At 28.6% G+C, this 16,943-nt stretch overlaps 1 protein-coding gene across 2 annotated transcripts in view; it reads left to right on the top strand.

The window, feature by feature from the left end:
- The window catches only part of LOC106789738 (sodium/calcium exchanger 1), an 85,004-nt gene that overhangs the window by 16,085 nt on the left and 51,976 nt on the right, over positions 1–16,943 (top strand). For both annotated transcript variants that reach the window (XM_014754205.1, XM_014754206.1), the window contains exon 3: positions 4,717–4,808. In XM_014754205.1, the coding sequence (XP_014609691.1) occupies positions 4,717–4,808 (92 nt within the window). The remainder of the gene's footprint in view (positions 1–4,716; positions 4,809–16,943) is intronic.

Genomic DNA, 16,943 nt, shown 5'->3' with positions numbered 1-16,943 from the left:
TATATATATGGACCATTTATTTTGAAAATGGCGTAGGCCATTTTGTTTTTTTATTTTTTTTTAAATATTTTTCAACAAGATTTCTCTAATTACATATATAAATATAATTAACGTTTCAAATAAAAGATACTACGTCTATTTTATTTCTCGTTATTATTTATACGAAAAATATATTTTAAGTGATATTTAATTTTTCATTATTGAAATTAAATGATATTTACAATTGACTAATTATGAAAATAGTTTATGTCCATTTACAGTCCCGTAAAAATATATAGTTATTTTCATTAAATTCGCTTAAAAAAAAAGAAAATTGATATAATCGAATTATATATATTGATAAGTCAATAATTAAATGAATATTTTTGAATTGACTATACTAAATATGCTAACCTAGAATTTTCTCGAAAAAAAAACAACAATAACAACAACAATAATAACAACTACAAAAAGAAATGGACTTGCACTTACTTTCAAAATAAACGGTCCGTATATCTCTTTTCGATAAACGAATATCTGTTTGTATCGGTTTTATATCAAACATTTTGTTCTTTTTTTTCTATCTTTTTAATTTCTTCCGTAGTGTGTGCATTCGAGAAAATGTATAGACCAAAGTATTAGTAGAGAGAGAGGGGTATTGAAAAGTTGAATCGAGCCGTTCACAACGACCCTTCTTACGCCACTTATATGTCACGGCCGGCTCACAGCAGTAGACATTGATATATCTATCGAAAGCTTTCGGATAAAGAAAGATGGCGATACCTATGTATATATATAAATGTGTACATATATATGTGTATATATATATGGGTATGTTTGTATGTACTACATATGTAAGTAATACGTCCGTATGCATATACGTATTTACGTAGGAACGAAAACCGGGACGCAAGCCGTACAAAACTAGATGTACAGGTAACCCTCCTATAACACGGTATGATAGATACCTAGAAAAAATACCGTGTTGTATGAAATACAAAGTGTTATACGAAACCCAGAGTTTATTATTCCGTCGCGTCATTATTTTAAAAAGGTAATTTAGTTTTTAATTATATGCGTTAAGTAAAAAGTCATGTTATTCAGTGTGTTGTAGAAATACAGTATTGTACAAAAGTTTGTCGCAAATTATTTTTTTGTCGTTAATAGAACCAAATTGTGTTATACGACAATTCAAAACCATGTTATAGAATGATTATCTGTATATCTATATAAATATAATTAACAATCGAAAAAAAGAGGAAGAAAAAAGGGCTATACGTCGATTATATAATTTGTTTTTATTTTTTTAATTTTCCAATGGGCAATAAAAAGTTTCGTTATAATGTAAAAACATAAAAAAAAAACGAACAAAAATCACATTTAATAAGTATAAATAACATTCAAGCGAGATGCGGGGAGGAGGAGGGAAATTATCGACGAATTAAAAGTATCGATATCGAAACGAATGCGTATAAATTTGATCCGTTATCGTTTGGTTGTTCAATTTTCATGATTTTTCAACATTTTTCGCGTTTTTTTTTTGTTTCTTTTCTACCACGACTCATTCCCTCGTACTACTTTTAGTTCACGCGGATGAAAAGCGACGAAGCGACAGCAAAAGAGGGGTAGTTTATGTTACGTAACCGAGTAAACATACGAGGGCGCGTGTATAGAGAATGTCTGCGCATATTTCACAGTCGGCCTTCCGTTTCTCTACTAGAGGCTACCTACCATCACTGGAAACTTGATTTTTCATATCGTCCTTATTTTGTTTTTTTTTCTTTTTTGGACTCTTCAATCAACGTAAATAATAAAGACGATCGTTTGTCCATGCGATTAGAAGAATTTTTTTTATTTCCAACCGATTTATATACGTGTTACATTGAAACATTATGAACTCGTATATTATCTGGTTATAACGAATTTATAAATCATCTTTTTTATTATTTAGCAAAATTCTCTATAGTTTTGTATTTGAGAATACTTATTATTGTTTTTTTTTGTTATTTAATATATGCAAGGAATGTCGAATTTTTATTAAATTATCAGTCCTTGTTTAATTCCATTAAATAAACATTTAGATAAGTAAGTAGTTTAAAAGAAAAAATTGGAAAGAGAGAGAGAGAGAAAGAGATAAAAGAAAGTAAAAAAAAAGTAATATTTTTAACGTAGAAGAAATTTCCATGACGATATACACACACATATATATACATATACGTAGAAAATAAAATGTTGAAAATGTCATATGTATAATATATCTATATATATTATATATGTAGATGTATAACTATAGTCGGTTGGTTTAATTCTTCTAATTTTATCGTTCTGCGAGTAAGCATAATGCATACGTACGCGTCAGCTATTCTATTTTCCATGGCTTAACATTTTCATCAGCTAGATTTTCTTTTAAGGGCAAATGGCGATAGTCTGACATTTATAATCGAACAAAATTCATTTTCCCACGTTTTGACGTGAGTTTCATTTAAACGTTTATCATATTTTATTTCGTTTAATTCGCATTCCTCTGGTAATCATTTTAAATTCATAATATTCTTTCTCTTTTTTTTCTTGTTTCCTAATTTCTCTCTCTCTCATTTCTTTTTTTTCACGCTCGAACTGTTATCTTCCATAGTCTTCGGTCTTTTAATTTTATTTCACTTTATTTATCCTTCTCTTCCTCCTTCTTTCGTTCTCGACTCTTCTCGGCAAACGAAAAAAATCTACTAGCACCGTTAGATTGGATTGCCTAGTTCGTTCGATTTATAACGAGCTACGTTCGTCGAATGGGTGGGTACCCATTCAAGAGAGAAACAGTGAAATAGTGGGATGGCACGAGATGAGATTGGCAAAATAAAATTAAAAAGATCAAAAAAGATAAACGAACTGGAAGAGAAAAACAAAAAGAACAAGTCAAACAAACAAAAAATGACTAAAGTTAGAACGAAAGGTGGAAAAGTAAAGAAGGAAAGAAGGAGACACCCTTCTCTTTCCCCCTCCCCCTTCCCCTTCTACACCCTCCCATAACTTCTTTTTTCTTTTTAATCTTCTTCTTCTTCTTCTTCTTCTTCTTCTTTCAATTGATCCACATATCGATTTAGAATATTTCAACGGGAAGAAAAATTGATTTTCCATAAGCCGCTTACTTACGATGTTTCAATCAATTAGGATTAATGAAGGACGTAGTTAAAATAGATAATACTTAATACTGCATACATAGTTAGCCCACGTCTTCATTATTTATATCACACACCTCTTATTGTGTATGCATATTATGTGTGATCGATATTTTAATTATAATATTATATAATCTGATGTAAGAGACGCGTTATCAAATGTTATTATATAATCTTTTGTAAAGAAAAAAATGTAAATATTAAAAAACTGTTATCTTTGCTAATATTACTTGCTATTTAATTTGTTACAAAAAAATAACAAAGAAAAATAATGCAAATCAGTTTTTTCTTTTTTTTTTTTTTTTGCTTTTTGTTCTTGGTCATTATCGTTAAATATTTCCTTGTAATAATACTCTTTTAAATTGTTCTTAAACAACACTTTTTTTTGTTACCGTAGTATGATGATGTATCGTCCGTGTAATATAATACACTTTTACGAACAAAATTGAAGTAATAATTCTTTCGTATCGTCGCTCGTCGCGGAGTCGTCGAATAAATGTTACGAAGTTAATTTTCATTTTTATCAAGAATCGTGGCTATTTTTTTTTTTTAATTAAAAAAGTTACATAACATCACCGAACAATTTTTGTGTTACGCAAATGCGAATTATTATTTACTAATTATTTCTCAAATCTTTTTTGTCATTTTTTTGAAGGAATCCTTGATATTAAAAAATAAAAGAAAAGGGAAATACAATGCTGAAATATTTGAAAATAATATATTCATTGTATTATAATATATTGTTATATCGGAATAAATCAAAATTACAGTTAATAAATACGATAGTATTCATAATAAATTTCTAGTTGGAAAAGAAAAAACAAAAAAAAATAATAAGAATAAAAGTATAATAACTTCTAAAAATTATATCTAAGGAACCATTATTATTAAATATCAGTTCGTAGAAACGAAATAAACAAACATGCAGGATTCCTGTTGAAAATGATTTATTTATAATCTTATTACTATAATCCTTATTCAATGTTAATAAACGTTAATAAGAGAGTCAAGAAAAGTTTAATTACTTTATTATAAACGAACGAACGAACGAACAAGTCTGTACGAGCAAGGATTAACGCGAATATCGATCGATCAACGATTATAGTAGTGGCATAATGCTTTAGAGAATTGTGCACGGTATAGTAACTTCTCTTCTTCGGGTATCTTCTCAAACGACGAGTTGGTTATCGTCACGGCCTGGCTTCAAGTCTAAGGTCAGAGTTATTTTAGAGATAACCATGTTACCTTCGACCTCCTCCCCCTCCACCCACCCCACCCCCTTCCAATTCCCACTTTCTTTCCTTTCTATTTCCCTTCCTTCATTATATTCCAGGAGGATTTGCTTAAATAAAATAATAAACGATGACGTGCGCATGCGAGGAAAAAAAAAGAATCTTTTTTCAACTTTCACCCCCTCCCAACCTCACCCCTTGCTCCTCTTCAACTCTCTAACACACACACACATGTACTTCCTCGATATTTTTCTCGTACACTGTCGCGAGATTTTCGGATCATAATTTTGTCATAATTCTTGCCTTTTTTCTTTTGTTTTCTTGGATTATAGAAAAACTGTGAATTTGGAGATCGTCGAGGAGGACTCTTACGAGAAGGATGCACTATTTTACGTTGAACTTGGTGAACCACAGTTGCAAGGAGGTAAGTTATATCAAGATTTCAATATCGTTATTATATATAGATATATATGTTTTTAATAATAATAATTTTCCAATTATTTTTTTAAAACTTTAAATTTCAATTACCATTGATTATTCACGCATCATTAGCCCTACGTGTTTCTACAGGAAAGGTAAAAAAAAAAAAAAAGAAAAAAAAAGAAATTTCAAAAGAATGAAAGAAAGAAAGAGGTATGCAAGTGATGAATGTGAATGGTGGTTGGTGGTGGTGGTGATGGTGGTGGTCTGACGATGAATGGAACCGATTATACTCTTCGCGAATTTAAATTATTTTTTTTTCTCTCTCTCTCTCTCTCTCTCTCTCTCTCTCTGTCTTTCCTCTTCTTCTTCTTCTTCTCCTCCTTCTACTTCTTCTTCTCCTTTTTTTTTAAATATTTTTTCCTCTTTATTTTTTGTTCCTCTTAATGAAGATTAATTCGTCGATCGGTGTGGCTCATAACTTTCTGAAACCGCACGGAATGGGAAGGTTAAAATTCATGGAATTTCATCTATATATATATATATATACATATACTACACATACTCATCCGTATCTGTGTTTGAATCTATAAAGGGGGAAAAGATTTTTCCTCTTATAGTTTCATCGTGTTTTCTAAAAGAACGAATGGATGAAATAAAGGACGAGGATGCACTCGATTGTGACAATACTCGCATTCATCCTTGTTTTTTCATTTTCTTTTCTTTTCTTTTTTTTTTACTATTTTTCCATGCATTCGGAGAACGTCGAATGCCTTTTTCTAAACTTCTTTTCAAATCGTTTTTCGTAATCAATATTTAACGAATGGATTGCTTTTTAAATAGATGAAATGTATATATAGATATTTCTATTTTATTGTTAGTAAAAAACAATAAATTTAAATACATTTATTATACAAATACAGTATTCTATTACGTTTCGTTTCATTAATTTGATCACGCAATCGTCTATATTCTTCTTGGATTTCATCTAACTGAACGTAAGTTGTTGAAAAAAAAACCTCGTTGCAAGTATCGATGATACACATATTTGAAATAATGTTAAATATTATATTTAGATTAAAAACGTAACATTTGTTTTTTCTAATGTTACAGCGCTTGCTTGTAGTTAGGATCATTCTCTTACGATTGAAAAGAAAAAAATAAAAAGACTATAAAATAATTAAAAATCTACGAATTTTCGTAAAGGAATAAAATTGATTTTTAAAAATAACCTCTCGAAACTTTTGAAACGTCGAATGATTTTTGGGGTGTTCTAAATTCAAAAGCTTAAATTAAAAAAGAAAAAAAAAAGCAAAAACAAACAAAAAAGGAGGAAAGATGCAAAAATATTCGTTTAATTTGTTTTTTTTTTGTAGTTCGTAAAGATTAGCATCGTAGTTCATACATATATGTTGCTTCAAAAACGTCAACCGATTTCCTTTTCAAGAGTTATAACTCTTTGCTTTCGGTGAATGTCTAGCCACTACGATTTGCATATTACGAGTTTTCCTAACGTGCTCACTCGTAACACTCGCTCTTTAGTTCATGCATATGTATAGCCTTATTTTATTTATAATTATTCCATCCTTCGTACTATCCGCTCTTCTTCTTTGCAAGACATGCTTATAGATAGAAAGAGAGAGAGAGAGAGAGACAGAGAAACACAAATACTTATTAGATCGTTTCAAACGATAGAAACGCGACGCGGTTTTTATATAATAATTTATATATATATATTTATTAAATAAATATTTATATATATTATAATATATAATATTTTTTTATATTTAATTTATATAGTATTATTAAAAAATAATGTTTATTTATAAATCCTATATTTGGGCTGCTGTTTTGCAATCGTTTCGAAATTAAAAAAAAAAATTAAAAAATCGAAAGTATTTAAAATAAAATGAGGGAACAAAGAAAATAAAAAAAAAAAAAAAAGAGGAAAACTCATTCGTCGTTCGCGGTGATTTCGCAATAACCGAATGAAATTTATGAAGGTAAAAAAATCTGAAGAGGAAAATTGATCGTAAAAATTTCATTCGTCGTTTCCCTCTCTCTCTCTCTCTCTCTCTCTCTCTCTCTTTTTATTTATTTTTCTTTTCTGTTTTATTTTTCATTTGATAAAATAATAAATTAATCATTATCTTTTCCTCTCGCTTCTGTTAAAAATAAAATCGTTATACTTTTTGTTTTTCTTGTTTTTTTTCCAATTACTTTTTATGATTTTAATCAATTTATCCAAAGTTTCCGTACCCCATTCCTATTAACTTTTTTTTTTTAATAATGAAAATAAATTGTTCGCATTATCGCGTTTTCTTGGTTGGCGGATTATTACGGTAGTTACGATTAACATCTATCAAATAAAATTTGATGAAGTTAATATGAGTTATTAACCGAAATTACGAAAAATTTCATCATCATTTTATCCGTTCTTTTTATGATAATATAATAAATCAATTATTTCTTATTTTTTTTGTTCCTTACACCTACCAATAATACAAATATTATACTATCTAGGATTTTTTCTTTTTATAAATTCATTTAACATTTATTATCTTTCTTTTGATTTTTTTTCTAATAAAAATACACTTTTTCATATTACAAATCGTATAAATTCTTTGATTAATGGATCCTTAATAATCTTTTATTAATTTTTCGTTATTTTTCAAAGAGGATGGCGTATGGAGGGTGCCTGGGTGTATTTTCATGAACGGTCATATGATAACACTTATACACACACACACACAAGTATATACTAATTATTTGATATAATTAATTATTATTAGAAAAAACGATCATATGATAACACATATACAAGTACATATATATTAATTGTCTGATATAATAAATTATTATTAAAATGAACGATTGATAATACTTACACGATGTATATACTAATTGTTTGATATTACATCTGATCTTTTGTTAAGATTAATTACATGAATATTGAGAAGTAATGCAAATTGTTTCCAAGATATCTCTCTGTCTCGAGATCTGTTAATCCGGATTTTAGAATGTCATCTCACGTAGGCAAAAGAGAGAAAGAGAAAGAGAAAGAGATAGAAATGAGAAGACAAATTATTATCCGGCACTAGGCAGAACGACTCGATGATAGTTGTGGAGGTTGGATTATTATTAGCATGACTCAGGTTCCTATTATTTCTGCTGGCGTTTCTGAATGCGCCTAGGCGTTGTTTCTCGATTCAACTTGCATTCACACCATACCGTCCTCGGATTATTCAAACCCCCATCTCATACTTTGTCTCACCTTGAAACCTCGAATTAATGCGAGAAGACGCGTGACAAATTTATAAAAAAAAAGAGAAAATCATATTTTATCGGGTAAAGATATATCTATATATATATCTAAAGTTTAAAAAAAGAAATAATAAATGTTTTTCTTGGCGGTTTTTTTTTGTTTCATAATTTTTATATATTACGTATTTATTGTTCAATTCAAATGAAAATTAATTTAGATTGGTATGACACCTGTATATATAAATAATTATGTGATAAATTAAATATCAAGTGCGCAAAAGGGTTAATTATTTCTTTACTGAAAAATTAATCGTTTAAATTAAATTGATTATTTTCTTTCTTTTTACGATAGGAAAATAGACATACATGAAGTGTCAGTTTAGAATGTAGGTATTAGATATTAGTTACTGGTATTAGAATATAGGTTTAATGTTAATTAATTATATAAATTCTACGTAAACGTATTAATAATCGTACTATACGACACACACACACGACGACACACACGTATATATATTTGATTGATTAAATTTGACATTTAACGTGCATACATATACGCATATATACTTGAAATATTAAAATTTCATATCCCCTCCCAATGGTAAACTAAAAGTATACAAAAGTTTGACCTTTTTAGGAAAATTGTCTTATTATCGATAATTCGAAAATAATATAAATGAAAATCAATAAAAGAACTTTCACAGAGGACAATGAGCCAGTTTTATTGTGGATTTTGAAGAGGACGGTACGTAGAACTTATATTTCGTGTTTTTAAATTATAATATACATTTCTCCTTCGATTAATTAACAATTCTTTTAATATTTTAATGTATTCTATTAATATTTAGAATTTTATTTAAATTATAATACATTTGTTTTAACGTTTCTGCTTAGGGATGATTTTAAATTGAAAATTTTCATCTGAAATAAAATATCGGATCGATATTGTTTAATATTCAAAGTATATTAATAGACATGTCTATCTTTAAACAAAATCTATTTTGTATTAAACTGATACTAAAAGGCATATAAATAACAGTTAAAACGAAGGATGATTTTTGGTGACAGACATTTTTTATATAATTATTTTCGTATTTGCTTAAATTCACTTGTTATAAATAATCCTTTCAAGTGCTAAAATCATTAAATATATTGTAATAAGGTTATATAAAGGTATTTATTTGTAGATTGTTTTCATAATAAACATACTATATCAATAATTTTCAAGGAAAAATCTAGTATGCGGTGTATTATTTTAATCGACACTCGCTATATATGCACACGTGTATATTTCAGTGTTAAATAATGGAAATCCTAAGTTTGATATATATATTTTTTTTTATTAATTATTTTTATTATTAACACATATATATTTTTAGGATAATTATTAAAAAAAAAAGTTAATAAACATTGTGGAATATATTTTTGAAAAGACAAATGTTTACTTGTTTCATGGTTGGATCGAATTTATTATGCAAGTTGAGCAACACTGATTTAAGGTTTTCGAAATTCAACATTTCGCGTGCCAGAGTTGTTGCAACCGTTGCTATTTTATCACTGGCGTTATGCAGATATGCATTCATACGCAGCTTCTCGTCAATCAGTAGTCCAAAATATTTTAGGGAAAAGATCTGACCGTGACGGTAATTGTATAAGTATATTCATGTATATATATGTATGTATTTTCATCGTTCATTGTTCTCTTTCATATGTAATAATTTATAAAACGTAGTAAAAGAAATGATATTAAAGAAAAATGAATAAAATAACCATGACATTAATAAAGGACATAATCTGAAAGGTTGAACGTACTGTTCTTGACTTTGGTAACTGGTTTAAGAAAATAAATGGCGTTGAGACAATAAAAAAATAAGGCAATTTCAAAGGTGAGCATTTATTAATGCAATTTCATTTTTTTTATGAGTACGATAAAACATTATTAAACGTAGGATAATAATATCATAATGTATGCCGCACGTTTGTAATTTAAGTCATATGGTTCTTTTTTCTTTTTTTTTTTTTTTTTTAAATACCCGTATATGTATATATATACGTAGGATGTGTACATACGTGTTTTAGTATATTCGTACAAATTTTACGCTTTGTACTTTCCACGTTGTCCTCCGTTGCATAATAATATCATAATGTATGCCGCACGTTTGTAATTTAAGTCATATGGTTCTTTTTTCTTTTTTTTTTTTTTTTTTTAAATACCCGTATATGTATATATATACGTAGGATGTGTACATACGTGTTTTAGTATATTCGTACAAATTTTACGCTTTGTACTTTCCACGTTGTCCTCCGTTGCATTAACGAGATGTATTTTTATTACTTTGAAAAAAAAAAACCAAACATACGGTATACGAGTTTGTCAAAAAGAAAATAAGTATAATGTTTTTTTTCGTAATTAACTTTATAATTATTAGAATATTTTACACACTTATGGAGTGTTTTTCAAAATGAAGTCTAATTCGAAAAACTTACGTATAATTATATATATACATATGTGTGCAATACAAATAACGAGAAGAAAAAAATTACTTTAAAATATTAAACTTATCATAGTTAAAAACGTCCGACTGACTTTATAAATCAAAAACACTCAACAACATATATCACTGCGTATTTCGTATAAAGATAAAAAAAAACTAAAATTGTTTTATTTAATCGCTATTTAAAATGAACAATAACAAATAAAAGTTAGCAAAAATTGAAAATATTTAAACAATAATTACAAAAATCCAATATTTCGCTGACACATTATTAACAATTTCAAATTTATTACTTATTACTTACAACAATTTACAAAGACAAATTGATTTAAGCATAAATTACATAATTAAAAAAGAAGAAAAATTGATGCTCACATCAAATGTTGTTATTTCAATGTGACAATTAAAAAATAGATAAATACCTATGGATAATTAATTGAAGAAGTTTCTCACGATTTTGTTAGAGAGAACCAAGAAAAAAAAAAAGCAAAAAAAAAGGAAGAAAAATACCAACGAATAGGATACTCCCCTTAATAACGAAGATTACAAGTCTAGTCTAATCTCGTCCTTCGAAAAAGAATTATATTCTTTATCGGTACGTTTACGTGGTCGCGGTGGGTTCTGTTTTCTCTTATCCTCTTTTCCTATACCTTCTTTTCCGTTTCTTTTTCTCTTTTTTTTTCCCCCTTTCCTTCCTTTTTTTACCACCCATTCCATTTCTCTATTCTTTAACCCCCGTTGCTCGCAAGCACACTGATACTTTCGTGATAATGGATCGTTCGTTTCTCTTCTATATATATATATATTCTCTCTCTCTCTCTTCTTTCTTTTGTCGTGGTTACCAGCTGGTCCCAGTTTTTCCCATACCACCACTGACCCACATTTTACAAACGCATATTTTTTCCTCCCTCTCTCTCTCTCTCTCTCTCTCTCTCTCTCTCTCTCTTTTGCCTTTTTTTTCTTCTTCTTCTTTTTCTTTCTTTTTCTCTCTTTATCTACCCACTTTATAACTGCGGTGCAAAAGAGTCGTAAAAAATATACATATATATACATGCACACGTACGTATATACATGCATGCATGCATACATACATGCATACATACATGCATACATACATACATACATTCCTACCTTTGCAAGGTCGCATACTCGGGGATGGGCTTTGAGTGATAAATGACTGAAAAGTGTACGAACAGTTAAAGAACTTGGGGGGTGAGAAGAAAGGGAAGGGGGTTGAAAGGTAACGAAAAAAAAAAAAAGAAAGAAAGAAAAACATAAAGCTTTGCATTTTCGAATCGGCCAAGGCCGAATTGGAGGGGAAGGGGATGGAGTGGGGGACATTGGCAATGAACTTTCGACATCGAATCGAACGTATAATAATCGGTCTACATTTTAATCCCTATAACCTTTTCTTTGATATTTTCTGTTTTTTTTTTTTTGTGTATAACGGATAGATAACAGATATTCTCGTGCTTTGTTTAAACTTTCATTTACGTTATTATTCGAATTTTGTTTTTTCTCTCCAATGAAAGATAAAAAGATAATCGTAGATAATAGAAATATATATTTTTAGATATAAAGAGAGAGAGAAATATATAAATGATGAAATAAATTTCTTTTTTTTTCCTCCCCCAAAGTTTTGATGGATTGATTATATTCGTGAAAAGTTTTCTTCGATTTTCAACGAGTTAACGTGAAAATGTCGGGTGCTGCCAATATTGTTGAGGTCCACGTTTGTTTTGTTTTCCATTTATTCTTTACCTTTTTTTTTCCCCTTCTCTTCCTTTTTTCTTTGGTTATATATTCCCCCTTTTTTTCCCTAGTGTTGACCTACATTTAAAAAAATCCTTTTTCTCTCTTTCTCTTTCAATTGTTTTTTCTACGTCTTCTTCATTCATTTTTTTTTGTTTTTTTGTTTTTTATTTTTTAAAGAAGTCCCGTTGTAAAACGCACAAGGAGACCTACTTCACGGTCCAAGGTTGCGTCAGGAAAACGAGATTGAATGTAAAACGGCAAGTGTTTACCGGTAAAAGCGTAAGAAACGAAAAAGTTTTGCTTTTTATTTTATTTTTTTTTCGTTTTCTTTTTTTTTCATTTCTTTTCCTTTCTTTCGATCCCCGAACAATTGGCAATAAAACTTCGTTCAGAAGGGTTCCGTAGCCTCTTGAAACAGGATTTCGCTTTTAACTCTAACACGTTTGTATTGAAAAATGTATAGAGCTTTTTTTCTTTTTCGTTTGTTGTTTTTTTTTTGTTTCTTTTTCCTCATTCTTTTTCTTGTGCAATAAAACCAATCGGTAGTAATGTTAAACGTTAGATCGTCCGTTTATCATGAAAATTTTGTTAATAATTGTTAACCGTTTGTTTTCATCCTTTTCTTCTTCTTTTAATATTTTGTTGAGTATTTTAAAAGAAGATAAAATAATAAAAGAAATAATCATTACTCGTAGTGTGTCATTCGCGTGAAAATCATACGATTATAATAAAACTTGATAAACATTAGTGAACCAATTAAGATCTTCGTCGTGAAAAAATTCAATCGAAGTTAATTGCCCTTTGGAACCTTCACAATGGTGTAGGAAGCCATTCGACAACGTGAAATTGCCGATCTGTTACACCGAAAGCCAGTAAATCAGTATTTACGGTGTATCAGAAGGAAAAAGGGAAGAATCTAATCTACCAATTGCACAATACCTACTTGTGCACGTTCATATTATTATAGAAGAAATTAAATGAAAGGAAACATTTGTTTTAACAAAGATTTAGTTTATTACAAATATTTCAAAACAACAGTATGAAAAATACGTAATTTTTTTTTCCTTACGATTTGCTTGTCGTAATAAAAAAAAAGTATAAAAAAAAGAAAAAATTTCGGAGGGGGGTGAGTAAAGTGAATATGATCGTTAATTTAATTCATCGAATTCGATCGAGTCGTTTTTTTTTTATTTCTTTCTTTTTCCCCTTCAAAAAGATAAAATAATCTAACCAATTTAAGGATTGAAAAGTAACGAACACTCATTGTCGGTAGTAACCATAACTCCCATTCCTGGATTAGATGGATCGTTTTAGTGTAAAATCTCTCTCGTAGCAAAACGTGACTAGATTTTGCTTTTACGGATTAACGGATGGGGAGAAATGAATAAGCAAAGAAAAGAAAAGTTCCCTACCCCCCTCTTTAAAAAAAGAAAGAAAAAAATAGTTAAAAGAAGAAAAAAAATCTTCCGGGTAATTTGAATCGTATTCAATCACGATTTACTTGAAATGTATTTTAAGGGGGTCATTTGATTACACTTTTATTTGTAATACATAGTTTTACTAGCCATTTAGAGTAAACTCGTCTAGTTGTTGCAGAAAGTAGGGTTATCCCTAGAGACGATTGCGGTATGTTACCGGAACTAACCGTGAAATCTCGTAGATCACGTGAATGTCCATTTGCACGAGGGTTGGTCTCTAGGGGATGAACAAGGAGATGTGTCCAGTTGAGTTAGGACACTTTTTCTTTAAATCTAATAATACTACCTGATATCTAATAAAATATTCAATTAATTCTGATTTTTAATTATTTTTGTTTTTCTTTTTTATATTTTATTTCGATAAAATTGTTCAACAATTCGAGATGAAGTTTTAAATATATCTAATAAAATATCCAATTAATTTTCTGATTTTTAATTATTTTTGTTTTTTTTTTTTATATTTTATTTCGATAAAATTTTCTAACAATTCAAGATGACATTTTAAATACTTTAAAAATAAAATATAATATATACATATGGTATATTGGAATTTTTGTTAAATAGAAGAGACATTTTTCTACGTACGTGATATATGAATTTTCGTTGTTTACACCAAAGAGAATGCGATAAGTTTTGTTATTAAGATGTGATCTTTTTAAAAGGTCGATTTATTTCTCGGTGATCTTTGTACGTATCACAAGTGGTATTATAGGTCGGGTCAAGAGATGCTTACACGAATGGACCTTTCTTTCGAGAACTCGATCTCAACCTAAATCAACGCTTAATGTTCTCGTTAAAATGAGTGGAGAGAACGAGAGAAAAGGGGGGTGAGAGAGGGGGAGAGAGAGAGAACCGAAAAGTACCGTTGATATATACATATATATACAATGAGAGAGTGTGTGTGTGTGTGCAATTAATAACGCACCGATGACGAACCATTTTCACAACAGCAATAATCATTGTACGTTTTCTCATTTTCCATTATGTCAAATTTTCATTAAAACTCGTTTAAAGTAATAAAACTTGGGACGGGGGAAAGTGTTCTTTCAACGTAGAAGATCTATCCAAGTTATTCAAAGAAGGTTAATCGAATGAAAAGCATCGTTGAATACTAATTAAACCGTGAGATAATTACTATCCAGTAATTAGAACTAGATTTACAGACATTCAATTAATAATTCAAATTTCTTATATACGAAAATGTTGTTTTTTTTCTTTTGTTGTTTAGTTCGCTTTTAAAATTGATATTGTTATATAGAAATCAAAATTAATCGTTAAATGGAATAATATTTCTGATTTTCATTTTTGTATGTTTAATCTTCAATCCGAAGTTTAATAATTTGTAATGTGAGGGTTTTCGTATAGTAATTTTGTATTGTAAATTTGTACAGATAATTACAAAAAAACATTGGATTCAATCATAATTATTAAAAAAAAATAAAAAAAACGCGAAAGTAAAATAAATATATAATTTATTTGATTAATATAAATAATTGTCCTACAATTGTTTTCATTTTTTTGACTTATCCCATTCACATAATAATCGATACATTTACTAAACAAAGAAACAATGAGAAAGAGAGAGAGAGAGAGAGAGATAGAGAGAGAATAAAAAAGATGTTGGAGAAAGAAAAAGTATAATATAACACCTAGTCGTAAAACAAGAAGAGTATATTTTCACACTTAAGTCACGTTCTCTTTCTCGATCTACTTCAATAGCCCTTAAGCTTTACGTCCTACCACGGGTTTGCGGCTGCCCTGTTCTGTTTCTCTTCACCTCCCCTCGTCTATCCCAATAGGGGGTTATTTTGTACGCTGGCTTCGTAAAAACGCGAGTTTCCTGTCGTTTGAAATATACGATGCACGTGTGTCTTCTTGCACAGTCTGACCTCGAAGCCTGAAATGTCTTTAAAACTAGAATTCTTTGCGGAAAAGAAGACGAAAAAAAAGGGAAAAAAAAGAGAGAGAGAGAGAGAGAGAGAGAGAGAGAGAGAGAGAGAGAGAGAGAGAGAGAGAAAAGTAATGTTAATTAACTGCTATACAAAAAGGGGTAGTGTTAAATAATTATTCTGATTTTATTATGAATGAAATTGCGTAATGAATATATTGTTTTAGAAAATTAATTAGAGGGAAAATTATTCGATATAATAATATTTAAGTATATTTGGAAATGACATATGATTTAATGATTATGATAAATATTAATAGTATTGAAAATTTAATAAATTAGAACACGTATATGTTTGCATACATTTGTAATCAAAAGATTTCTATAATAAATAAAATAAAATTGATTTTTAATAATAAATAGAAATCTGTGTTGAATTCTTTCAGAAATTTTCGATCAATCCTCTACTTATTGTTAGTTTATTTCTTAACTTTGTTGATATTAAATTTCAATTAGTATTTCAAAGACGAAAGGATTAATTAAATCTTTCGTCAATTAAAATTATCACTATGAAAGAAGAAGAAGAAGTACTTTCTTTTCTTTGACTTTTATTTTGTTTGCTCGAGATAAAAAAGAATCAGGATTTAAAAGAGAGTCAATGTTAAGATATCCCATTCCGTTGAAAAATAAAAAGTTAATAAACAAATTTAACGAATGCGGACATTAGTAATTCTATTTTTTTTAGTAAGAAGCAAAATAAGTAAGGATGTAGCAGTACAAAGAAAAGTTTCAATATTACAGGTTCTTTAAGCTTTTTGTGGGTTACTCGAAAGTTTCTAATATTTTAAAAGTTAAGTTTGTTTCCCCATTCTTGGTTTAAAGTATCTTCTTCCGTACTTGTGAAAGCTCGACTTAAATACTTTTTTCTTATACTTTAACCAAACTTTAATATTACGTTAAAATCAATATATATATTCGACAAATAGACATTCAATTATTAATCATAAAAATATAGAATAAAATATGGTCATGTTGATACTACGATATAACGGCAAAAAAATTTAATACAATATTTTATTTTATAATAAAAAAAATATATATATATATAATACAATTTCTATCATAATTTTTGTATATTAACAGATATTATAACATAAAATATATAATATATAAAAAAATATCTTTTTCCTTTTAAAATTTTTCTTTAAACCTCTCTCGCTTTTTTTCCTTTTTTTTTTTCTTCTTCTACTTATTATTCA

Source organism: Polistes canadensis, unplaced genomic scaffold, assembly GCF_001313835.1.
Source record: "Polistes canadensis isolate GaletaPanama2010 unplaced genomic scaffold, ASM131383v1 scaffold_199, whole genome shotgun sequence".
NCBI classification, from domain to species: Eukaryota; Metazoa; Arthropoda; class Insecta; order Hymenoptera; family Vespidae; genus Polistes; species Polistes canadensis.
This window is presented reverse-complemented; position numbering and strand designations above follow the sequence as displayed.